The 26,307-nt window shown below is 49.5% G+C and overlaps 1 protein-coding gene across 1 annotated transcript; it reads left to right on the top strand.

Annotated features, from left to right (window-relative positions):
• Positions 1 to 3,549: 3,549 nt before the first annotated feature.
• Positions 3,550 to 16,575, top strand: Cmpk2 (cytidine/uridine monophosphate kinase 2). Its single transcript, XM_070014631.1, has 5 exons — positions 3,550 to 4,137; positions 5,531 to 5,645; positions 7,493 to 7,694; positions 14,923 to 15,156; positions 15,753 to 16,575. Exons 1-5 carry the CDS (start codon positions 3,550 to 3,552, stop codon positions 15,868 to 15,870), a joined length of 1,257 nt encoding a protein of 418 aa, XP_069870732.1. The 3' UTR covers positions 15,871 to 16,575.
• Positions 16,576 to 26,307: the final 9,732 nt, after the last annotated feature.

Consider the following 26,307-nt stretch of genomic DNA (forward strand, 5'->3'; position numbering starts at 1 on the left):
CATCTGCCCAGTATGCACCCTCCACAAGGCCTCTTCACCTATTTTCTGCAGGATAACCTGACAAAGCTATTCATGGCTGCTTTTCCCATCTGCCTGGAGTCTCCCAGGGCTGCACACCAGGGACGGATGCCTTCTGATATGAACCGGGGCTGACATCCAGGCTGCCCTCCTTGGGATCATTCATGTTGAAAGGAATCCAAGCACAGCCCGATAACTGCAAAATTTTGCCATTTTTTTTCTTTGGCTAGCAGCTCTCCACCTAAACACTTGCAATTCCTAACCAGCTCCAGAAGAGTATTTGAGTCCTCTTAGAAGTACCCACCTATAAACAGAGGCTGTGGCACCTGACTGGGCTGCGGGAATTCAGGACTTCGTTGTAACCATGGCATTATTTCTTTTTTTCTTTTCTTTTTTGTCGGTCATGGGGCTTGAACTCTGGGCCTGGGCGCTGTCCCTCAGCTCTTCAGCTCAAGGCGAGCGCTCTACCTCTTGAGCTACAGCGCCACTTCCAGTTTTTTAGTGGTTTATTGGAGATAGGAGTCTCACGGTCTTTCCTGCCCGGGCTGGCTTTGAACCGTGATTCTCAGATCTCAGCCTCCTGAGTAGCTAGGATTACAGGCGTGAGCCACCAGTGCCTGGCCTATGGCATTATTTCTTTAGCACATCTTTTACTGAAGCATAACATGTCTAATGTGAATAATTGAGATAGGTACAGCACAATGAATAAAAATGCAAAGGGCATTATAATAAAGATACTGAACTATCTGGTCTGGTGTTTGTGGCTTATACTGTAATCCTAGTTATTCAAAAGGCTGAGATTAATCCTAGTTATTCTGAGAAATGAGATGTAGTCCTAGTTATTCAAAAGGCTTAGATTAGAAGATCAGTTTGAAGCCAGCCCTGCCAGGAAAGTCTGTGAGATTCTTATCTACAATTTGCCAGCAAAAACCTGGAAGTGCAGCAGTGAATTAAGTGGTAGAGCATCAGGGTTGAGCAAAAAAGCCAAGGAACAGAGTCCAAGCCCTCGTGGGGTGAAACAAAACAGAAACAACACTGAATTTAGCAAGACTTTGAACCCATTAATTCACCTTTTCCTAGGTACTATACCCTATCTTGCCCTGAATATAATCCTGTCCTCTTTTCTGAAACTCTACTACTCCATGGATAGAATCGCATGGTATATATTATTTCCCATCTAGTTGCTCCCACTCAACGTCAGATTTATAGATTCATCCTTATTTTTACTTTATCTGTAGCTGGTGCATTTCCCGAGCTCTCTAGGATTCCATCAGATGAATAACACACAGTTCATTAACCATCCCATTATGGTGAGAATTTGGATTGTTTTAGATGATGTGTCACTAATTACCTTTCAAAGTTCAGTCCACACATGCACGAATTTATGTTGGTATGCGTGACCATTTAATGGGATCCAGCAGTAGATCACTAGTTGATATTGTGTGTGCTCTGCCTACAGCAAGGCTGTAGGAGCTGTTTGTTCCACGGATTCCCCTTTGTTTAGTAGTGCCGCTATTTAAACTCTGTTTTATTTGTGGTTAGCCCTGGCATTTGCCGATGTCTTCAGCAGGTTTCATTTCCTGAGGATGGAAGCTCTTTTCATGTTTGTCAGCCATTTGAAGATTCTCTTTTCTGATGATGCACACACTCGAGTTCTTTGCCCATTCTCGCACGGGAGTTTATCTGCTGAAATTCATTGTCTATTGTGATCTTTGCTGGCTATGCCTCTCCAATCATCCTAAGCTCATTGTCTTTCCTTTGTACTCATGCCACTCTAGACTCATGGGTATAGATGAAGCCCATCTTCCTGCTCACCACCAGGATGCTGGGAGGGGTAGAGACTGGAGACTGAGCAGTGGCTAGAGGGAGCTGACTGCAGAGTTGGGAGTTAGAGGCTACAATACAGGCCTTTACTGAAGGGGTTAAATTAAAACCAAACTGGTGAGAGGTCCTCAGCCCAACAGGAGTCCTTATCAGACAAGGAACGCTGGATGTGTAATGAGTCACTTGGAAAGTCAGAGAAGGTGGGAGGACACAGGCTGGTTCTCAGGACAAAGCCTCAGGGGAGAAAACCTGAAAACACACAAGCACTCTAAGCTCACACTTCCTGATTCCTGCAGTTAGAGAAAATGGCTTTTCTGGTGTTTATGTAGCCTGGAGCTGGGCTGGTAAGACAGAAAACCGGAGGAACCCATAGAGGGGGTGGCCTGGGAAAAGGGCCAAGGGAAAGTTACTGGAGCTGTCTCAGAGAACAGAAAGAAACTGCAGGAGACTGCGAGGGGCACACATCACACACAGGTGAGCACATCTCCACACAGCCAGGTTGTGCAAAGGCCAAGGTACTTGGAGAGATCATACACAGTGGTTTTCAAAGAGGTAGGAACGCTCTAGAGTTCTAACTCAGCCTGTTAATTTTTTCTTCAACCACACAACTGTAGATCTCAAGTTATTTTCTCCCAAAAGAAAACATAACCTAAGCTTTAACCTATTTGATTAAGATGTAATTGTTCTCAGTTCATTATTTCTCTCTCTCTGTTTACTCAATTTGATTTTTTTTAAGTGGAAGACTATTCTTTTTTTTTTTTTGTCTTTTAAAAACCTGTTAGAGTAGGTTGCTGGTGGCCACTCAGGAGGCTGAGATCTGAGGATCAAGGTTCGAAGCCAGCCTGGGCAGGAAAGGCCATGAGACTCTTATCTCCAATGAACTACTCAGAAAAGCCAAAATGGCGCTGTGGCTCAAACGATAAGCGCATTGGTCTTGAGTGACAAACCTAGGCAAGGACGCAGGACCCTGAAAAGGAAAACAACAACAACAACAACAATAACAAACAGAATAAGGCAGGCATAGAGCAAGCGTGCAGCGCACACGCAGATGCACGGCCAGCCTCGGTCCACCTCCGTGCTGGTAGACTGGACTTGGACATGTTAAGGCTGTGCTTCATTGGGGGTCCCCATCTGGGCAGCCGGTCCCGGCGGGGGAGCCTGGGGCTCAGGCTCGGGTGGGGCCGCGGCGGCGGCGGGGTCGGGGCCGAGGGGGCCGGGCTTGGCGAGGCAGGTGGGGGCACGCACCGAGGCCCCGCGTCCCCCTGTGGGGCCCGCGCCTCTCGCTTCCCTCCCCGCCTGCGTGGGGCCTCGGCAACCGCTAGTTCGGAGCCTGGCTAGTTCGGGTCCACGGATCGCCTGCCACGCCGGAACCGGGCGGCCCCGGGGCTCCATCCCGGAGGGGGGGGTGCGGGGCCGGGCGCGCGGGGGGGGGGGAGGGATGGGGTGCGGGGCCGGGCGCGCGGGGGGGAGGGGTGGGGTGCGGGGCCGGGCGCGCGGGTCGTTTCCGGCGCCGACCGCGGCTCTCCGCGCCCCGCCCCGCCGCCGCCCTCGTTTCCCGGGCGGCCCCGCGGTTTCGATTCCGGGGCTGCGGCCGCCGAGATGCCCACGGCCCTCGCCCGCCGCGCGCGCGCCCCGCTGCTGCTCGGGCGGCTCCTGCGGCCGCGGCCGTCCCTGCGCGGGGCCTGCGCGGCGGCCGAGGCTGCGGCCATGGCCCCGCCGCGCCGCTTCGCGCTCGAGCTGCCCGGCTGCGCCCTGCTGCACTTCGCGGTGGGCGGCGCGGGGGGCGCGGGCGGCGCGCGCCCCGACGCCCGCCTGGCCGCGCTGCTGGGGCCCCCGGGGCGCAGCTTCTCGCTGTGCGTGCCCGCGGGCGCCGGCGGGGCGCGGGTGCGGGCGGCCCGGCTGCACCAGCGCCTGCGCGGGCGGCTGCAGCACGGCCCCTTCCGCGGCTGCCAGCTGTGCCCGCTGCTCGGCTACGGCGGCGGCCCGGACGGCGGCCTGCAGCGCGGCTTCCTGCTGCGCGACCCCCGCGGCGGCCCCGACACCCGCCGCGCCCTGCTGGAGCTGGTGGGCTCCTGCCCGGAGCCCGAGCGCCCGCACCTGGGCGAGTTCGAGGCCGACGCGCGGGGCGCCCTGTGGCTGCGCCTGTGGGCCCTGCGGGACGGCGGGCGGCAGCAGCCCGGGGAGCGCGCGCGCGTCCTGCCGCTGCCCGAGCCGCCGCTGCACCCGGCGGTGCCCGCCCTGCACAGCTCCGTGGTTTTCCCGGACCGGGACGCCGCCAGGGCCGTGCTGCAGGAGGTAAGAGCAGCACCCCCTCCCCCGCCCCTTCCCGTCCCCCCCACTCCCGGCCCTAAGGAGAATGGGTCCCACCCGCTGGCCCTGGGCAGATGCACGTCTGTAATCCAGAGGTTGAGAGGTGAGGATCGTGGTTCGGAGCCAGCCCGGGCACACCAACGTCTGTGAGGCTCTTTGTCTTCGCTTGACTGCCAAACAGTTAGAAGTGGAGCTGTAGTTCAAGTGTTAAGAGACAGTGTCCCACAGCCTGATTCCAACCCCACTTCCAGCATGGGACACACACACACACACACACCACACGCTCGCGCGCACACACACGCACACGGTGCCTGGATGGTGTGTGTACTAAGGTTGATAAATTAGTGAGCCACACTATACCCAATGGCGCTAATCCACCAGGAGTTTCCCTGGGACATACGGCAAAGCCAGCTCCGGGGAAGAGGTTCATCTAGGTGTGCTCCCGGTGATGAAGGAAACCGGGCTCAGGGCAGGTTCTCAGGGGACTGAGAACCACACACCGGTGGTTCTGGGGGAGGCAGGCAGTCCTGCGCGCCCTGGGGAGCTTGCATAGACTTCCCAAGCCTCAGCCTTGGGTTGCACACTGGTGGAAGCTTCCAGATCAGTGCTTGGGGATTGAATCCAACCACACTGGCAGTTATTCTGCTTTGGAACGCTTGGTGCCTCAGTTTCTTAAGTCATAAGGTGGAAAACAATAACAGAAATTTTCTCCCCGAGGTTTGGAGACTGGTGGATAATAATAACAGCAATACTAGGAGTACAGGATTCTCTCATAAAGTACTGGTTTTGTTTGCAGCGCTGGGGTTTGAGCTCTGGGCCTCCCACTTTTGAGGTGAGCATGCCATGGCTGGAAGCAGGCACCCCCAGACTTGACCTCATTAATTCTTGTAAAATGCTTGGCAGCCTTCTAAGCCCAGAGGTGAGGGTCTGTCTGGGCCTCAGCGGGAGGTGCTGGGTGCTGAGGTAATGGATGCAGCCGGAAACTTTGAGTTCCTGGGGACACAGCTCCCATCACTTGATCCAACACCCTGAGCAGCCGAGGATGCAGATCCTGCAGAGAACAGTATCCTTACACCCGTGCCATCTGTGGCCAGGTGGGGCCTGTAGCCCTGCCGGGGCTGAGTGGTACAGCCTGTGCTGGGATGCTAGGCCTGGCCTCATCCTGAGGGGCAAGGGAGGCCTGCAGCCCGGGTGATTCAGGGGGCTGCCGCCCCGTGGGGCCTCAGCTACTTGCGGTTAGGTGATGGAGGCCAGCCTGCCTCTGCTTCAGAACCAAGCCTGGCATGGTGCTCGGTTCTACTTAGGCCTCATCAGGATGGCGGTCTGTCTCTCCCGTGCCCAGCGCTCTGCCCTGATGTGGGTGGATGTTGTTTTGCAGTGTGTATCCTTTATCCCGGAAGCCCAGGCAGTGCTTGACCTGGTGGACCAGTGCCCAAGGCAGCTCCAGAAAGGAAAGTTCCAGGTGGTTGCCATTGAAGGACTGGACGCCACTGGTAAGAGAGCGTGACTTTGTCGTTATAAGTGCTAATTTTAACTGATGAAGGTGCAACTGTGGGCCGAGCCTGGCATGAATCTCTTCTTTGTCCAGGTCCTTTGCTACGTCAGCCCTGGGCTGCATGGTGGAGTGAGCATGTGATGTAGAGAGAGTGAGGCAGGAGAGAAAGGCCAAGCCACTTGCCAGACGGGATGCAGGAAGACAACCCATGGCCTCTGTAGGGTCATAAAGTGCAAGGTCCAAGTGGTACCAGGTTGGGTGCTAGGAACAGAGAAGGTAGGCCAGGCGACCAGAGGACAGAAGGTGCCCCGACAGAATGATGGCCTGAGAGGCGCAAGTATGTGGAAATCCAACCAGAATGTGTGCCCAGGAGCTATAGTGGTTCAGAGGCTCCTCTTGGAACAGAATGGAAGTCAACAAGAAAATGGAAAACAAGAGCTTCCTGTGCTACTCATGAGATGTCTGTACACGGAAGGAGTCTCTAAGGACAGCGGAGTACAGGGCAGGGGAGGGTCGCCCAGGAGAAGGCTGGCACGGATCTCAGAAAGGCGAGCTTTTCCTCTCATGCTGACTAGAGGGGCTCAGATGATCATTTTAAGGGACATAAAACAAAAGGTAGTTTCCACATGGGACTGTTTGTGTTTAGCCAGGTGGACTGGCACAGGTGGTGGCTAGCATTGTCCTGGCTCTGTCTGAGTGATCAGGGAGGAGAGGACGTGCACCTGCAGGAGCTACGCTGTGCTGTAGGTTTGCCAGCTGCAGAGAGACTTTGAACAGCATCCGTCAGTCATTCAGCCGGAGCGCTCTTGTGATCATCTCTTTTGGATTGCTTGAGCTAACTCACATGCTATGGAATTACAGAAAAGGTACAAAGGTTGAACCTCAAGGCAGGCATGTGTAGCTGCAGAATCCACTGGCAGCGTGAAGTGGAGAAAGGAGCAATGCTCTTGCCACGTTTGCATCCTGGGTCTGGCCTGTCAGCAGAGAGTGTTTGGGTATATTTGCTGCCTTCTCCCAAGCTCAGTTTCTTCATTTGCCAGATGGTTAAACAGTATTTTGGAGTCTTTGGGAGAAACTGGCGTGCTGCGTGGGAATCTATGTCCTAGTAGACTCTCTGACATGATTGTGGGTTTTAGGATACATCTTGACAACCCAAGGGGAAAAAGAAGAGTGAACAGTAGGTAATAAAGTCTTGATAACTTCACGTGTTAAGGATGATTGGAAAATATTAAATGTAAACAGAAGGAGCTCAGAGAAACTAGAAAACATCCTCTGGAGTAGATTCTATTCGCCCACCATCCATCTTGTGCTCCAGGCAGATGAGACCAGGAAGTAGATGAGTACACACCCATGGTGGAGCCCAAGGGGCCAGGCAGGATGGCACCCATGCTGGGACTCGCAAAAGGGGTAGGAGAAGTGGACAGAGGATGTGAAGGTGTCAGCAGGGGAGGCTGGGGGGGGGGGAGAGGAGGTGGAAAGACCTTCCTACAGGGCTCTTAGGCTGGTGTTGGTCCCAAAGTCAGACCAGGTACAGGTAGTCAGAGGAAGCTGTCCCAAGAGTTGGGTGGCCACCAATGTGGCCAGGAATCAAAGTAGCAGACAGCATGGGCTCTGGCTTCTAGAACTCATAAACAGGAGCAGCAGGTTCTTTGCCCTCTTAGGCTTCTAAGAACAGAGGCATCCGGAGTTTCTCTGGTTCCACAGCATGTCAGGAAGAATCTGGTTCTGTAATCGCCTCCTTCAAGTTAGAGGTTGAGAGCTTGTCTTTGCTCTTTCTGGGATGTCATTAACCTTCGGGAGTGTGAGGGAGGCTACAGTATGCTGTCTTCCATGTGTGACTTGCAGGTAAAACCACAGTGACCCAGTCGATTTCCAAGGCCCTCAACGCTGCCCTCTTGCAGTCACCGCCCATGTGCATCCGACAGTGGAGGAACATCTTTGATGAAGAACCACCCATCATTAGAAGAGCTTTCTACTCTTTGGGCAATTATCTTGTGGCTTCTGAAATAGCTAAAGAATCCATGAAGGGTCCTGTGATTCTAGACAGGTAGGTACATTTTCTCCCTAACACGAGTGTATGTGTGTCCACGTGCAGGTGCACACAATTGTTTATCAAGTGGAATGGTCTTATGATTCTAATAGCACCAGTGTCTATGATTTATTAGTTATCTGTACCAGTTAGTGGCTTGAGAGTCACCTATGTAAGCTCTGAGTAAAAAGAGGCAGGAGTAAGAATTCCTGTGCTGAAGAAAAAGTTGTGGAGGGAAGGGTCATTTGCAAGAGCAGAGCCAGAGACAGGAAGGATTTTCTAGAAGAAGGGCAGTATGCTAGAAACACGGTGGAGGAGGGGTGCTTTCTGCACAAAGGTGGCGAGCAGTGCAGGGGAAGGCAAGAAGCCAGGAAGAGTGGATTCTATAGAGAGCCTGAGGAGCCGCCGAAAGGTTTCCGATAAGGGAGTGACACAAATTGTTTGATACCTTAGAAATTATACACATAAGAAAGCCATGCCTATAATCTACTAACGAGGCTGAGATTTGGAAGATCATGGTTTGAAGCCTTCACAATAATCAGCAAAATGCAGGCTTAGAAGTAGGGCTCAAGTGGTCAGCTGAACTCACAGCTAGCAAGTTTGAGCTCCTGAATTTGTACCCGAGTAGACCCTGAATTTAAAACTCTGAAACAAAACTAAACAACAACACTAAAAAATCTGAAAAAAAACAAAACTAAATCAGAACTAGCTGCAAATACAACAACATGAACAAAGAGCATAGCAAACAAATCATACTTACAATCACCATGACTCAAAAGACATTCAGTTACATGAGATTCTAGCCCAGCTGGTGGAGACAAATTAGAATTACCTAATACCTACAGTGCTAGACAGTCACATGGGGTGGGGTGAGGTGGGGATGGCTAGAGATCGATGCTGGTATAATCACTTGCAAGTTGAGATGTAGCAGAGGGAGAGCTTGTTTCCACCTACTGAAGAAAAATTCTCACCAGAGTTTATTCTAGCTTTGATCACACTGTGAGATGTTTAGAAGCCGGAAGCCCAACAGGAGAAAGGGTAAGTGCTGGTGTATGTATAAAACAGCAGGCTGTACAGCCACATAAACAAGTACTGTGCTTCTGTGTGTGCAGGTTTCAAAGTCATAATTCTGACTGAACGAAACAGTTTGCAGAAAGATGTTCCATAGAGTGCATGTAAAGCTACACTGACTGCAAACTGTGGAAACATCAAGGGACATTGAGTCCCAACGTCAAGAGCACTATCCTCCCATGTATATAATTAAGTTGGGGAAGCTGGGAACTGCTGGCTCACACCTGTAATCCTAGCTACTCATGAAGCTGAGATCTGACAATCATGGCTTGCAGCTACCGCCCAGACAGGAGTGTCTGTGAGACTCTTACCTCCTCTAAGCTACCAAAAAGCCTGGAAGTGGAGCTGTGGCTCAAGTGGTACTATTAGCTTTGAGCAAAAGCAGCCCAGGGACAACACCCAGGCCCTGAGTTCAATCTCCCAGACTGGTACCAATGGAAAAAAAAAGATGGTGAGGAGTTCACGGATCTCACTGTAGAATGAATAATTAACGTTACTTATTGTAACAGCATTATTAATTACAAAATTAATAACAAATATCAATGATAGTTATCAGCATTGTTAATGTGTGATCAATAGTGCTGTTAATATTGCTATAATGTGCATTTAATTGTTTTCTCTTGAAGTATACTTACTTTGGGAAAGATGAGTAATTGAATTGGCGAATGTGCTATTAAGAAGAGCATTAGTTATAATGTGAACGTGGAGCTTTGGGAGGTGAACTCATCTGAGTTGTCTGTACCTGGTTGAGGAGGAGAGCTTCACCCCAGCCAGCTCTTTCTCTCTCTGCATACCACATTCTCTCCTCAGTGGGAGCCACTGACCCGCGTGCCATCATCCTGTTCCAGTTTCTCCCGCTGAGAACTGCCTATAAAATCCCCTGCCCGTGAGGTCACCCATCAAATGCGGTGTGTACCTCACTTCTTTGATGCCACATTGTGCTTCTGACATTCGTCACCTTTGCTCATTGTGATTACTTCCTTTTATTCGCTTTGGTGAACGTTCTGTTTCATATGAGTGGAGTTTCAGGGACCTGAGTTTCAAGTATATCCAGCTTGAGGAGTCACTGCCAAGTTTCTGGAGTGGTAGAAACAGTGAAAACCTCTCCCCCCCCTTCCCCACTCCCAGGAGGACTGTAGAGCTCTGGTGATTGCAGCCTGACTGACCTTCAGTACTGCCGCTTGTAAGCTGTTCTAGCCTCTGTGCTGGCTCTGTCTGCTGGTGGATGGGGCATTGCTCAGTTCTTTGGGTTCAGGTCTAAGATGAAGACATGGTCTCAGGTGCCACCAAGAGCAGGAAAACAGCAAGAAATGATTGGTCAGTGCAGTGGAAGTATGCCTCAAGATGGGAGGAGAGCAGTTGTGATCAAGGTCGAGGGGTCTGAAGTCCTCAAGGTTTGGAATATTCACTGTCCAATAAAGTGGTGGCCCTGCCTTCTCCAAAGGGTTCATTGACCACACAGTGGCTACCCCAGGGTGGGAAGTCCTGGACCTGTGCTTCCAGAATGTGAGGGCAGGCTCTGTGCATTTCTTCCACTCTGCCTTCTAGGTATAGCCTTTGCCAGTGACAGGACTTGGGGCCCTCGTGAATCTATCCATATTCTGGTACAGGAGAGGTCTGGCTATGGGGCGTGGTCCATGTAAGGTGGATGCTACCTCAATGCTACCTGAACGCCAGGTGCAGGGTGTGGTGACATCTGGGGTTCAGGATTCTGTGTGTTCAAAGGAGAATGGCATCATGAGGCATTGCCTCATTCCTGTTCACATCTCCCCAGGTACCCATGCTAGGAAAGTGGCTTTGCTTTATCTGGAAACATAGCTGATGAAATACCTGTCTGCAGTGTTCTGTGAATAGATCCCTCTGGTGGTGTGTGGAGAATGAAGAGTCTTGGTGCTGGAGGGGTATGAAGGAAACAGTATTAACAGTATATATTAACTATCCTGGCCAGAAAGGAGTCTTAATTTGGAGAAATGACCAGCAAATCCAGCTGAAGTCAAAAAGTTATAGGCAACCCTCAAGTGACCTGAGCAGCCTAAGAAGTCTTGTTCCCTTGGGAGGTGCTTTTGTCCAGTGACGTGTGTACCATGTGGTCAAAGTGCTCAGGTTACCATGTTTGGTTCCATCTTTGACCTGGGATATAGACATGTTCTGTGGATTGTGACTTCCTGAGGCTTTTTCCTTGTGCAGGTGGGTGCCTGCACTGTGTCTCCTGCTTTCCCGGTCTGTGGTATCATGAGTCCTCCCTGCCTGCCCCCCAGATGTGTGATGTGCATCCCACATGTAGATGCAGGTAGAAATGCTTGGAAACCAGCACTTCAAATACAGTGCCTTGGCCTAAGAGCTGTGTTCTCTCTGCCATCAAATTGCATTATATGTCAACTAACAGAGTTTTCCTGGTGCCTGGTAAAACTAGCTCGAAAGAATTGATGGTTGGCTACAGACTGTGATTATTCAAAAAGAGCCCCAAGAAAGGACTCTATAAGAAACAGACCCTCCATTCTTCCCTTGACTTTTCTTCTCTGTGCCTGTGAATTGTCTGCGATTATGGTCTGTGAAGAGACTGTAGCACCTTGTCAGAGGTAAAGGGCAGCTGTGTGTTGTCCAGGTGGGTTTGTTTATGTTTAAAGATTTTAAAAATGAAATCCATTTGAGACGCGTCCCTCCTCTCACTGAGAACGGTGGGTGGCAGTGTTCGTGGAGGTGCTGACTTCCTTGCTTCCGTTACTTCTTTGCGATGCATTTCTTTGTTTGAGACAGAGTCTTCCCATGCAGCCCAACTTGGCCAGGAATTTGCCATTTTCCTGCCTCAGCCTCTGAGCACTGGGGTTACAGGAATTAGCTATCATGTTCAGCTCCCAAATGACTATTTTTCAATGTCCATTTTTATTGATGGTTTTTCCTGCAAACAGAAGACTGTAAATTAAGAGATCAGCCTCTGTTTTTGTTCAGAGTGCTTCAGTCAGTGAATAGGGTGAGTGCTCTGAGTACTCAAATCAGTGAATATGGTGAAGGTGCCAAGGCAGCCTGGGCACCAAGGGAAGTCTTGCTGGAGTTGGGGCGGAAGGCGTCAGATGGAGAAAATGGAAGGGTAGGTTCTGGTCAGTGATTCACAGGAAGATATCCAGGCAGGGTGCAGTGTAACTGGGGGCTGCTGGGGCCTGGAGTTCTCAGAGCACTTGTATGGAGGAGCACGGGGGCTTGGAGGGACGAGTGACAGGAGCACTCATTGACTCCTCACAAGCTTTGTCCTTTTCAGTCCTGTCTGTACTGGTTACTGGAGTCTGAAGTACTGGCAGCTTTCATTAGACATTGCCTGGTAAGGTTTAAGTATTGTCTTCTTACACTGATAAGATGCTATGAGGTTGTTTTCTTTTCTTTTTTTCTTCATAAAGCACTTAATTGTTTTTGCAATAGCTATGAGGGAACGTGAAGCTCTGTGTCTTCCATTTGTGAGGCTCATGTAACCACACTGACTTAAGTGACTTTTATCAGTGTTTGCAAAGCAAGTAGGTAGCAAGTGCAGGGATTTATGTCAATACCCCTTGTCCTTCACACTGTGGTTAGAAGTTTAAGTCTAAATCTGTTAAGAATTTAGGATTTCTGGGCTGGGAAGGTGGCTCAGTGGTAGAGCGCTTGCCTTGCATGCCTGAGGCCCTGGGTTTGATTCCTCAGCACCACATAAGCAAAAAGAAAAAAGCCGGAAGTGGCACTGTGGCTCAAGTGGTAGAGCGCTAGCCTTGAGCTGAAGAGCTGAGGGACAGTGCCCAGGCCCAGAGTTCAGGCCCCACGACCGGACCCCCCCCCCCAAAAAAAAAAAGAATTTAGGATTTTTGCTTAGTTACTAGAAATTGGGAAGGTTGCTTTTTTTTTGTTTGTTTGTTTGTTTTGTTTTGTTTTTTGGTCGATCATGGGGCCTGAACTCTGGGCCTGAACACTTTCCCTCAGCTCTTCAGCTCAAGGCTAGTGCTTTACCACTTGAGCTACAGCACCACTTTCTGTTTTCTGAGTGGTTTATTAGAGTTAAGAGTCTCATGGACTTTCCTGCCCGGGTTGGCTTTGAACCGCAATCCTTAGCCTCCTGAGTAGCTAGGATTACAGGCATGAGCCATCGGCGCCCATCATGGTTGCATTTTGAGGTCAGATAGGGTAAAAAAGTTTGCTAGACCCTATTTCATGCAGCAGTTGAGTGTGGCAGCCTGCCACTCTCATCCAGCTATAGTAAGGTTTGTGAAACAGGAGGATCAGAGTCTAAGCCAGCCTAGGAATAAAAGCTAGATACTTTCTCACAAATAACCAGAGCAAAAAGGGCGGGAAGTGTGACTCAAGCAGTAGAGACCTGTCGAGGAAGCATGAAGCCCTGAGTTCAAACCCAAGTATTGCCTGAGAGGGAGAGAGGAGAGGAAAGGAAGAAGGGAGAGGAGAGGGAGAGGGGAGAGAGAAGGGATTTTAAAAGAATTGAAAATGTGGAGAAGGAAGCATGGTGCCTCTTTACATTCCATCAGGAATACGAGTGGTAGGCAGGAGTCCTTTGATGATCAATTTGAAGTTTCACATTGAGTCACTTCAAATGAGAATAGGCCACGAACAGGCAAGAGTATTATTGTTACAAGGATCAAGAAACTGCTTTGTTTTTTTCCCCTAAAATCACCAGTACTTCACTTGCGCGTGCCCATGCCCAGTGAGCGACTAAAAGCAGAATAAAAGTTGGCATGTCTCCCTGCAGCAGCCTGGTGCTGTCTCTTTTGCTCTAGGTCATCCCCTACTGCTGTCCCCTTGGGTTCTGGGATGCGTCTGATGGATAAACATCCTGTGATGAGTGTAGAATCTACCCGCTAGGCAATGCTGGCTTTCGTATCTCAGATAAAGCCCAGCTTGGCCAGTGAGGCCCACACTTGGACCAGGACCAGCTACCATAACACACTTTATCCTCCTCCTCCTTCTGTCCTCTGTGAACTCATGCCACACCCGAGGACACAGATACCCTGGTCCTGTCTTCCCCAGGCACCTAGCTAGCACTGCCTGGTGTGCCTTTTCTGCCTGTCACCATGGTTTTTTCTCTTTGGTTGTGTGGCCAGTGGCTTGACCTGATTTGCCGTGGCCTCCAGAGTCAGGCCTCTGACTTGGGAATTCATTCATATAATGAGTTATGACAGTACATGTGCTAGTTGTCATTCACTCATTCACACAGTTAACTATATTCGTTTATTACATATCTAGTATGTATCAGATGTGGTTTTCAGATTTGGAAATACAGAGATGACTGGAAGACATTTCCCACTCAGGGGTGAATTGTCCAGTGGAGGAGACATGTGTAGGCTATCGGCTCAGTCAGTTCAGCGAGAAGCTGATAGGAAGATTTCATGCCAGGCCACAGAGAGGCAGACCAAGAGCTATCCATCCTGCCTGGGGGCCACAGGAAGGGTTTTGCTGGCTGAGAACTTCGCTCTTGTTAGGGAAAAAGGCCTGGAAAAAAGCCTACTGCAGTCTGAGAGGAGATTCCTCACTGTCCAAGACCGCGTTCTGCAGGCAGTGACACGCCATCAGACTCCTACAAAGAGTAGACACACTGGCATTGTGTTTCTTGTTATGATTTTCCTTTTACTGAGAAACAAGATTGTCTCCACCTCTCCAGTAACTAAGCAAAGCTCCTAAATTCCTAACAGATTTAGACTTAAACTTCTACCCTCAGTGTGAAGGACAAAGGGGGTATTGACTTAAATCCCTGCGCTTGCCACCTACTTGCTGAGCAAACACAATGTAATGACTTGGGACTTGGGGAAAGACCAGGGGTCTTCTGGCCCAGGGTTTCCTGAAGGAAGCGTTCACAAGGCAAGTTCAATCTCACAAGGAGGAACTAGATGGGCTTGCTAGATTTTATTTGGCCAAGACACAGCATTCAACACAAAGGAGCTACCAAACACATCTGTCTTCTCCACTGTTGTCCCCCAATGCCAGAAAACCCATCTTGCAGGACAAGGCATTTTTAGCTCAGTACGTGCTTGGTCAGGAGCCAGCTTGGCTTTCTAGCTGCTTCTGATTTCTTATATTTGATGGTTTTGAGGATGAAATGCAAGTGTCTTTAGTCTGCTGAATGCTGAGAAGCCTTCCGTATGGTTTCAGAGTCCTGAGCAGGCCCTTCTCTGGTGCTACCTTCACTCCCCCCCTTTGTTCTCAGGTACTGGCACAGCACGGCCACCTATGCCATCGCCGCCGAGGTGAGTGGGGGCCTGCAGCACCTGCCCCCAGCCCACCACCCCGTATACCAGTGGCCGGGAGACCTGCTCAAGCCCGACCTGGTCCTCCTGCTCACCGTGAGTCCCGAGGAGAGAGTACAAAGGTTGCAGGGCCGTGGCCTGGAGAAGACCAGAGAGGAGGCTGAACTTGAGGCCAACAGCATTTTCCGTCAGAAGTAGGTGGCCCCAAGGCAAGGTGGGGGTGAGGGGTGGGTGTCCCTGCCTGGAGATGAGCCTGGGTGGGCACTGGCTTTATGAGTGACGCGGTCCCCACGTTTCAAACACAAGAGGCAGACCCCAGGCTAGGCAGCCCCAGCCAGCCAGCTCCTACTGCAATAGCAGAGCATTGCCAGAAACAGCAGGGACTATCTTTTCCCTGGCCCTGGGCCCTGCCTCTGGGCTCCTAACTTCTTTGAGCCTCACCCTCCTACTCTGCAGAACGAGAGTTCTTACTAGTTCACCTTGACTACAAAAATGGGAAGCATTGGACAGAAGGCTAGAGCTTGGCAGGTAACAGGGATTCAGGAAAGGCTAGCTATTGAAGAGCACTCCTGATCTGTCATGTATCAACCCAAGCCCGTTGAAGTTCTTCCTGGGGGCCTGGCTGGTGGCTGGGCAGGAACACTGATGAAGGGAGCACTAATAAAGGGAGCATTGAGAAGAAGAGGGTAGAGACCTTGCTTCCGGCTGGTTGTGTCAGTGTAGGGAAGTCAGCTCTGCAGGGGTGGCTGTGTGGAATGTAAGGCCAACTCCTCCCTGTGCCTGTCCCCAGGGTACAAAAGTCCTACCAGCTGATGGAGAATCCAAGCTGCCTGGTGGTGGATGCCAGTCCCTCCAGGGAAGAGGTCCTGCAGAAGGTTTTACAGCTGATCCAAAACCCTGGTAATTAATTGGAGTTGCTCTGGCCAGCCCACCAGGACAGATGTCTGCTTCATCTTAAGCCAACCCTTTTCCTATGCAACTTCCCTTGATGTGTCTTCCATGCTTTCTGCAGGGAGAGAAGTAGAGCCTGGGTGTTTTCATTTTACTTTTACCACTGTCTTCTTTTCTGACTCACGGATCCATCCAGCAATTGCTTTCGCCTTAGTCTTATGAACCATCTTCTTGGAGCATGTTTCTGATTTCATGACAACTAAAACTTGCTAAGGTTTTTCTTAGCCTGCGAGCACCCGGTGTGCTGAAGCAATCAGGAGTACCTTCCAGCCCAGTGGAGAGTCCGCCATCTTGGATGGAAGGTGGGGTCATCACTGTTGTGATGGGTTTGCAGCCGCTCCCTCCCCTCCAGAGCCTACAGCCAAGTGTTAGCTGTCAGAGGACATTCCTCCTGAGCCATTTGCCACAGGGATTGCTGACAAAGAAGCTGTTGATGATGTGTCTGAGGCTCAGAGCCTCTGGAGTGTGCAGACACATCCACGCCTCTCACTGTTTTGCTGTTTCTATCCCACTCTTTCCTCAGAGATGCAGCTCTGAATGTAACGAGCAGTTTGCATCGAACCCAGCCAATCCAGCAATTTATTTATATTGATGTTTATGTCACGCGCTTCCTTAGTGTAGGAGCTGTGAGTCACTAATTAAAATTGAAGCCAAGATGTGAAGTGCAGTGTTTGTTATGTGTTTTCATTACACAGATTTACTTCATCTTACTCAATAAGCACAGTGAATTTGAGAATGGGAATTTTTTTTTAACTCAAGTAGCTTGAACTTGAATGTCTTATGATTACATATGAAGTTGGCGCTGAGATTTGTTTGATTAGAAAAAAGCTGAGAAAGGGGAAGTTTAAGAGCTGTGTGTTCCTGGCGGAGTCACTTCACATCCAATAGCACTTTGTTACTCAGTCCAAAGGGGACCAATAATTCTGTCTGAATAGGAGGCTGAGCCAGGTGATTGATTTAATTTCCTTCCCGTTCTAACCATAGATGGATCAATAAATTACTTTGATCCTGCCTACCATTTCTTAGGAAGACTTAACTCAAAACAATTAAATGTAAGGCCTTACCAGATTTATCATATGCCATCTTATAATAAAGTGTGGTATTGATATTCTACTGCCTTTCGAAAGAACTGTAGATAATTTATATATAATGTATATTAAATGTGACATTGATTTCGATTGAAAATATTTTTGCAGCTAGTAAATAGAAGTAGGGTTCATTGCAAAATATGGCATCTAATTATACTATTGATTTTATGTAATTAAGATGTTTTGAAAAACTCACACCAGTGGCCAAGAAAAATATTCAATGCTTTCTTTATGTTTCTTGCAAATGAATAAACTTGCTATGGGTTTCCAATCCATGCCGTCATCCTGGGTATTGATTTGTCTGGAGAGCAGTTTCTCTTTTCAGTATTCTGCAGCTGTGATACAGAAGAGAACTGGGCCGTGGAAGCAGAGGAAGTGAGTGAGTCGCTATGGGGAGTTTGTGGGCTTTGGGAGGGGAGGAAGGCCCTGGCTTTGCTCCCCCTCCTTTAAATTGTAACAAGATTAAAAAAGAAGTCGCTCTTTGTGCACGGGATAGGTAGATAACAGACTTGATCTGTAACATCTGTCAGCCTGGAGACTGCCTCCTACCCCAAGACCAGAAGACAAGAATCACGTGCTTGCCTCTGCATAGGCTATGTGGGCGTCATTCCCAATCCTGGATGGGCCACACGTGGGCCTAGGTACCAGTTCTCCCTTCCATCTTGACAGAATTGTAGCTTGGCACCCGTGCAGCATCCCCTTCCACGGCTCTCCAGCTAACTGTGGGCACCTGGCCAGGCTGTTATCATTAAGCAGGAGGAACATGAGCAATGTCAAGTGGATACTGTCCCCTTCTTTCACTCTTCCTTCTGGCTGTGTTCAGAGGAACGGGTGAGCCACGTCGAGAGCAGGAAGTTGATGCCAGCACGGAGAAGGAGAACAGAAGAAGAGGTGGAGCCATGCCCACTGCACTACAGGAACCCTTGCTGTCCTCCTGTTTCTCTGCACACAGCCCGTGTTCTGTCCCCGGTGCTTTCTCTCTTTTGCATTGGTTTGAATAATTTGATTACCATGTGCACTGGTATAGGCTTATATGTTTGCAGTGTATTGATCTTGATGGATCTGTAGGTCTCTAGTTTCCTTTTAAGTTTTCTTTTTCAGTTTCTCTGTCACTCCTCCCTGTCCCCACCAACTCCAGTTACATATTAGATTGTGTGAAGATGTCCTGCCACTCGCTGGTCATCTAGGTGAAAACTGTTCCTTTTATATTAGGTTTCATTTTGAGGATTGTTGTTTCATATATATATATATATATATATATATATATATATATATATATATATATATACACACATATATACACACAGAGATATTTGGTATATACATAAATACATTTAATTTACATTTATATAAACATTTTTATATACATTATTTTATATACACATATATATAACTATACATATACTTTATATATAGTGTGTATGTATGTATATGCATATGCATGTATATGTGTGTGTGTGTGTGTGTGTGCGTGCGTGTGCTGGTCCTGGAACTTGAACTGAGGACCTGGACTCTGTCCAGTCTTGGGGCTTGAACTCAGTGCCTGGGCACTGTCCCTGAGCTTTTCACTCAAGGCTTGTGTTTTAACACTTGAGCCACAGATCCACCCCACCTTTTTTTTTTTGTCAGTCGTGGGGCCTGAACTCTGGGCCTGAACACTGTCCCTCAGCTCTTCAGCTCATGGCTAGTGCTCTACCACTTGAGCCATAGTGCCACTGCTGGCTTTTTCTGTTTATGTGGTGCTGAGGAATTGAACCCAGGGCCTCATGCATGCAAGGCAAGCCCTCTACTACTGAGCCACCTTCCCAACCCCACACCGGCTTTTTAATAGTTTATTGGAGATAAGAAACTCATGGACTTTCCTGCCTAGGCTGCTTTTGAGCCACAATCTTCAGATCTCAGCCATCTGAGTAGCTAGGATTACAGATGTGCTATACTTTGAATTTTACTTTGCTAGATAACAGAGATATGTTTTTTTTGTTTTGTTTTTTCAGCCTGATTTTGGGTTGCACTTCAGTGTCTTGGAAAGAGATGGATGGATCTTTTTGAACATTGCACTTAAGATTTGTTAATTGTCCCCCAGTGTTGAGGCAAGGCTCTTGTGAGTACTCTCCTAAATCCTACTGGATTCCAGAACGTTCTTGTTGGGGGCTGACATAGACCCTCCTGGCCTGTCTGAGTGACAGGTGTGCCCCCTCCAGTCTGTGTGTGTTCCTCACCCGACCTGGCCCAACGCTCAGCCAGGACTTCAGACTCTCGTGCTCTCTGTGCATTCTTCATTCTTCATAGGTCGAGCTGCCCGGATCTGAGCTCACACTCCCCAGCTCAGGCCGTCAGCGCAAACCTCTGGTCACGGACTCATTTTCTCTGGCTGCTGTTGCACGGTCTTTGTGCCTGTGAATCGAACTCTTGATACTTCCTCTTGCCAGGTCGGAAGTCCCTAGAGTTCTGTTTCCTGAGAGGTACACACAGCTTAGGGCCCTCGCCTGACTCCCTGGTGTGAAGCCTTGTTTTCTTCTTGTTTTTTGTTTTTTGGTCGGTCTTGGGGCTTGAACTCTGGGCCTGGGCTCTGTCCCTCAGCTCTTCAGCTCAAAACTAGTGCTCTACCACTTGAGCCACAGCACCACTTCTGGTTTTCTGGTGGTTTATTGGAGAGAAGAGTTCCACCGACTTTCCTGCACGGGCTGGCTTTGAACTGCGATCCTCAGATCTCAGCCTCCTGAGTAGCTAGGATTGCAGGTGTGAGCCATGGGCGCCCGGCGCCTTAAGTTTTTATAGTAAGGAAGGCAGCAAGTACGGCCAGAGAATCTCTGAACTAGATGCTGGGCCCAGCTGGGCCCACTTTCGGACACTCAGCAAGACGCCTCAGCCTTGTGAGGTTTCTTTTTGTTTTTGTTCTTGTTTTTGTTTTTTAAATTTATAAAATAAACTTAAAACACAGGCTTAAACCTGTGATCCTAGCTACTTGAGCTCTTAAGTAGAGGATTATGGTTTGAAGGCAGCCCAGGTAGGAAAATTCTTGAGACCCTTAGCTCCAATTAACCACCCCAAAGCCAGAAGTGGAGATGTGGCTCAAGCGCTAGAGCGCTAGCCTTGAGCAAAAGCACTGGGGACAGCATCCAGGCTGAGTTCCACCCTTAGGACTGGCACAAAAACAAAACAACCAACTGCCACCAACAAAACAGAAAACGATGATAAAGATGAAAATGGATTTCAAGGTGAATATAATCCCAGTGTATAATTGGGATTTTAAAATAGCAATGCCTCTCCTTTTGATTTTTAAGCAGGATTATTTGCAGCTCGTGCGTCAGTGCTGTGGGTTACTGAGAGGCCCCTGTGTGGTGGGAGGTTGCCCTTCAACCAAGGCCTGTCATGTGGTGTGGGGTCATAGCACTAAAAAGGCCGGTCCTAATGGGTGTGGTTGTGTTGAGATAGGTTTCAGTTTCAGCAGAAATGGGAAGCAGCCTGAGCCATTTGACTGCTGCGCTGGGATGGTATACTGGATGCACACTGCACTGCGATGAACAGCCCAGGCCGCTTCATCACGAGAGCACGGCAGTCCTGGATGACAGGCATGATTCTGGCTTTTTGTTGTCTTCTCATCAAGCTGTTGCTTGGGTTCACTTGTGAATCAAGCTGCGCTCCACACAGCACACACACGCGCTGGCAAATTATCTCTAATCTCCAGGCTTATGTCATTTACTTAACATACTTCCTTTGTTTCGAGCAGTGGAAAAAGGTAGTTCTCCTGGGAGGCATGGTTCTCCCCCTTTAAAAGTGCAGTCAATGGGGCTGGGCAGGTGGCTCAGTGGCAGAGCGCTTGCCTCTGGGTTCAATTCTTCAGCACCACATAAGCAGAAAAGAGCCAGAAGTGGTGCTGTGGCTCAAGTGGTAGGGTGCTAGCCTTGAGCTGAAGAACTGAGGGACAGCGCAGAGGCCCAGAGTTCAAGCCCCACGACCGACAATAAATACATAGAAGTGCAGTCCAGTCTCCAGCCTCTCCTTACTCTTGCAGCAGGGCCATTTCCCATGCAGGGCAGTGGAAGCTTGAAGCCATGGATTGGTACTGAAATCTCTCTATATTCTTGACCATAGCTTTGTTCTATGTACTCTTGATCATAGGTATCATAGGGGTGATTATATGATATACTTTTCCCTTAAAGAAAGCTCATTATGACTTCTCTTTGACCTGTCTGAAGGATCAGCATCATGATTCTTGCAGTTTACAGCCATTGTTAGGTAAAATTGTAGTTAGTAATACCAGCCAACAATGCTGGGACAGTTGTGGTAATTGAGGCAGGCAGTGAATATGAATCCCGGGGTAACCTATGGACAGTGGGTAGCATGGACCAAGGATGTGTTGATGGCTCAGCTAAGGGGTATCGTGGGTGGACACCGGGACTCACCATGGGGGAGGAGTTTCATTGCTTGAGTCTTCATACTTGAGATTTAACTCGTGTGGCTCTCTTATTGATGGAATGTTCCATTGAATGTTTACTGATAGACTCTGACTACTGACATCTTGGAAAGTGAGGCCGTGGATTGGAGGAGGTGGCTGTGGTTTTGTGGGATTCCTTCAGTCTGCAGCCACAGGAGGAAAGGTTGCCTCTTTCTGTTGGCCACGAATAATCTGCTCTTTCTCCTGAGCAGTCCAGATTTTGTTAGCAGAGGAACACAAGCTTAGACCTTGTTGAAACTGAAAAATAATCCGAGTCTTTGACACTCCTGTTGGGGAATCGCACACTCTGTGCAAGAGTCAGAGATCTCCTTCTTCAACGTTCCGCACCCCAGCCTTTTTGTAGGATGGCAGCCGGCCTGTGGGGGTCACAGCTGAGCTTGGGGTGTCCTCAGATGCGGGGAGCATATTGGGTCGTTCTCTCCCCAGCAGAGTGTAGTCTTGCTGGTACAGGCTGTTGAAAGTCAGGTCTGGTAAGCCTGCCTTACTAACTCGGTCTCAGCACCTGTCTCCTTGGCCTTTGGGTCTCTGGCACATCTGGTACCTCTTCCACCCTGCGTCTGACGCTGTGACCTGCCGTCAGCCTGGGCCTCATGTCACCCAGTCACCATCTTCTCCATGAACAGAGTTCAGAGTTCAGTTTTGTACCACTGGAGCCTCCTCTCTGGACTCACAGACCATAGGGTGTATTCCAGTGCCCAGGAGCTGTGGGTAGTTATGACCTCTTGTGCTTAATCAGTGTTCAATATGATTGATTGAGATGTGACCAGGTTCTAGGCTGGATTGGAGACACCTCAGCTCCCATGGGGCTGATGAGAGCTTCTCCTGTCCTCAGGTCCTTCCCTCCCTCCCCTCCCTTCCTCCTTCTCTCCCTCCCTACATCGCTTCCTCCCTCCCCTCCTTTCCTCCCTCCCTTCCCTTCATCTCTTTTTCCCTCCTTCCATCCCTCCCCTCCTTTCCTCTCTTCCTTTCTTTCTTCCTTCCTTCCTCCCTCCCTCCCTTCCCTCCATTCCTCCCTCCCTCCTTCCCTTCCTTTCCTCCCTTCCTTTCTTCCTTCCTCCCTCCCTCCCTTCCCTCCTCCCTCTCTTCTTTTCTTCCTCCCTCCCTCCCCTCCCTCCCTCCCTCTTTCTTCTTCCCTCTCTCCTCTCCCTCCCTCCCTTCCTTTCCTACTTCCTTACTCCTACCCTCCCTCCCTTCCTTCCATCCTTTCTTCCTCCCTTTCTCCCTTACATCTTCCTCCCTTCCTCCCTTTCTTTTTCCTCCCTCCCTCCCTCCCTTTTTCCTCCTTCCCTCCCCTCCCTCTCTTTCTCCCTCCCTCCCTTCCTTCCCTACTTCCTTCCTCCTACCCTCCCTCCTTTTCATGCTTTCTTATTCCCTTTCATCTCCCTCTCTCTCCCTCTCCTACCTCCCCTCCATACCTCCTTCTTTCCTTCCTTCCTTCCTTCCTTCCTTCCTTCCTTCCTCCCTTCCCTCCCTCCCTCCCTACTCCCTTTCATCCTCCCTCCCTTTCTTCTTTCCTCCCTCCCTGCTTTTCCTTCCTTCCTTCCTTCCTTCCTTCCTTCCTTCCTTCCTTCCTTCCTTCCTTCCTTCCTTCCTTTGTCTTTTCCTCTCTCTCCTTCTATCCTTACCACCACTTTCCCTTCCTTTCTCTCTTCCTCCTTTCCTCCCTCCTCCTCTTGCTTTCATTGTCTAGATGTCATTTGTTAATGTCTTATTTTTACTGAATGTTTATCATTCATGTTTATAGTTATTCCTATAAAATGTCAATTTCCTTGAAGCTGGATTTTGTTTATATTTGCATTTCCTAGGTAAGTGCTCCTCTCAGATTCTGGTAATCCTTGCCAACTGCTCTGATTAGTAGCAAGACTAAAACTTGTGAGTGACTTCTTTATTTGAATACAACGCATACTTCATAGGTCATTACATAAGATCCACAGCTGACCTTGTATCCAGTGTGCATTTATCCTGCTCACCTGTTCATGCACAAGTCTTGCTACAGTGCCTCCTTGTGGAAAATCTGTCACTTTCTCTCAGGGCCAAGCAAAGTTGTTGGGTTGGCTACTAGGACAGACTCAGACAAAACAAGATGATTGATTGGTGTCCTGCACTCTGTAACTGTATTCCACTCCTTACCTGTCTATAAGAGATTAATGAGATTCTCCCCAGGGGGCTGGGCGGTGGGGCGGCTGACACTGTCCTTGTTCTCTTTACGCTCCTGTGATGGGTGATAGGACAAACCCAGATGCCAGGGGTAACAGCAGAGGTCCTGAAAGGGTGGAATCAGATGACCTTCCCACAGAATAGATAAAATGCATGTTAAACTGAATTAAAATGAGCAGATTGTCACATACTCTAATTTTGGACATCTCTTTTTGTTGCTTCGCATTGAAAGGTTAAAGTTTGAGGCAGTGACCACTTGTTGCTTGTTTCTGTCTAGCAAAGCAACACGTGGTGGTAATCCAAACTCCTGGTTGATTGTGTGCCTTTAAAAGACCTGCAAATCCTTAGCTCGGGGCTCTCCTCCTGGGCTCCACTGTGTTGGAGTGTAGGACGAGGCCCGAGCTGCAGCCCGCTTAAATAAAACAGCTGTAGAGTCTGAGTCTCGGTGGTCTTCTTGGAGGGGGTCCTGCGACCTTGGCATAACATATTAGTGGGAGTTCATCCGGGATACCCCCCAAAGATCCCCTAGACCTCAGACTCCAAAGGTAAAACAGTGCTGTCTTTGTTAATTTGTCTTGTCCTGTTGTTTGTCTGTTTTACTTTTGTTTTCCCTTGTGAGGATGGCCACTCTGATTTGTAAAGGGTTGTCAAAGCGGACGTGCTTGTACAACAACCCTGGAGGAACTGGGAGACGTCCCAGATCCTCTTGTGGGGTGGGGGTAACCCTGCCGTGTGGAGTGGGGGTCTTTGAAACCCGCCGTGTGGAGCAGGGGTCCTTGGAACCTTGCTGTGTGGGGTGGGGGAACCCCGCCGTGTGGGGCGGGGGTCCTTGGAACCTTGCCCGTGTGAATTGTGGGGCGGGGGTCGATTCAGTGTTGGGCCGGAACTGACCAAGAGGGCCTCCTAACCGAGGTCCAACTTGCCCACTGTAGGTCTGCTCCTTCTGCTGTGGGGCGTGGGTGTCCCATTAAAGGAGTCAGGGGACCAATTCAGGAGATATCCACTTCGTAAGCTTTTTTTCGTAACTGTCAGGCCTGTGTGTGTCTTGCTTGTACTGTTTATTGTTTTTTGGACTGTATGACTGACGGAACTGGAAACCATGGGCACCACTCCATCTAGCCCCCTAGACTTACAAAAAGAAACTAAGAAAGAGGAAAAGAAATTGTACCCCCGGTTTTTCAGGGAGATAACCTGGAAGAAAAATGTTTCCTCCCCCATACTCCCCTTCCCAGGTTCCTTTTGCAGAACCTGAGAAATGATCAAGAGGAGGAGGGAGCTATAGAACCCTCGGCACCTGCCCTTAAAGTTTCTGAGAGGCCAGTCACTCGACGACGCCGTGGGATCAGCCCCCCTTCTAATGCAGCTGTTTTTCCCTATGCGCCGTAGGTCCTGTGGATGCCGATGGTCAACAGCAACTCCAATATTGGCCATTTTCTACCAGTGATCTATACAATTGGCGCACCCAAAATGCCCCCTTTTCTGAGAAACCCCAGGATTTAATTCGTTTGCTTGAAACTATTCTCTTTACTCATCAGCCCACTTTGGATGATTGCAGTCAGCTTCTACAGGTCCTTTTTACCATTGAAGAGAGAGAGACCATATTCGAGAGGCGGCCTGGAAGCATATCCCTGGCCCTGCCGGAGCGCCCATCACGGATCCTGCCCTGATCACTGCCTATTTTCCTGAGATCCACCCAACATGGGACTGAAATACGGTTGAAGGTAGGGAGTGACTCCTCGTCTACCACCGTCCAGGCTCTGTTGGCAGGTCTCAAGGCGGCGGCTCGCCGACCTACTAATATGGCCAAAGTTTATGATGTTAGACAGGGAGGAAGTGAAAGTCTGGCAGCATATCTTGAGCGGCTCATGGAAGCTTTTAGAGAACATGAAATTGAGCGTGAAAAGAGAGGCCGGGCCAAGGAAAAGAGGCCAGACTTGTTGGACTCGCCACTATCGCATGCTCAGCATACCTGGTTCACAGATGGCAGCAGTTTCATTCGAGATGGAAAAAGGTACGCGGGTGCAGCAGTCACCACAGACACTGAGATAGTGTGGGCAGAAGCACTCCCCCAGGGAACGTCTGCACAAAGAGCAGAACTAGTGGCACTAACAAAAGCCCTACAAATGGGAAAAGGGAAGAGACTAAACATTTACACGGACAGTCGGTATGCTTTTGCCACCGTGTATGTCCATGGAGCCATTTACCAAGAGAGGGGGCTGCTGACAGCTAAGGGAAAAGCTATTAAAAACAAACAAGAAATTTTAAGCCTCAGCCGGGCCTTATGGGAACCAGCAAATATTGCCATTATGCACTGCCCTGGCCATCAAAAGGGAACTGATTCTATAACCAAAGGAACTAACTTGGCCGATCAGGCAGCTAAGGAGGCGGCCCTCCAGCCCAGAGCGGAAGTACTGACTCTACTAAACCCAGAGCCATGAGCTTTGCCTCCTGAACCTCAGTACTCCCAAGAAGACTTGGAGTGGATAAAGAAAATTCCCATGGTCTATAAACCCCTGGACAGAGAAGGAAACAAAGACTGGTGGAAAACTGGTGAGGGGAAACTGATCTTGCCACAACGATTGGGCAAGGGGATTCTTAAGAGAATCCATCGGGTCTCTCACATGGGAACCCAAAGAATGCAGGACTTGCTCCAACACTCAGAAGTAAAAATCAGGCAAGGAAATCAACTC

Source organism: Dipodomys merriami, unplaced genomic scaffold, assembly GCF_024711535.1.
Source record: "Dipodomys merriami isolate MVZ:Mamm:240054 unplaced genomic scaffold, mDipMer1.0.p SCAF_99, whole genome shotgun sequence".
Lineage (NCBI taxonomy): Eukaryota > Metazoa > Chordata > Mammalia > Rodentia > Heteromyidae > Dipodomys > Dipodomys merriami.

What these genes read in the sequence shown, in the direction of transcription:
- Cmpk2 (XM_070014631.1), top strand. Translation starts at nt 3,550, where the DNA reads ATGGCCCCGCCGCGCCGCTTCGCGCTCGAGCTGCCCGGCTGCGCCCTG. An exon ending in TGAAGGACTGGACGCCACTG is followed by an intron (nt 5,646 to 7,492) that starts GTAAGAGAGCGT and finishes TGTGACTTGCAG; the next exon opens with GTAAAACCACAGTGACCCAG. An exon ending in AACAGCATTTTCCGTCAGAA is followed by an intron (nt 15,157 to 15,752) that starts GTAGGTGGCCCC and finishes GCCTGTCCCCAG; the next exon opens with GGTACAAAAGTCCTACCAGC.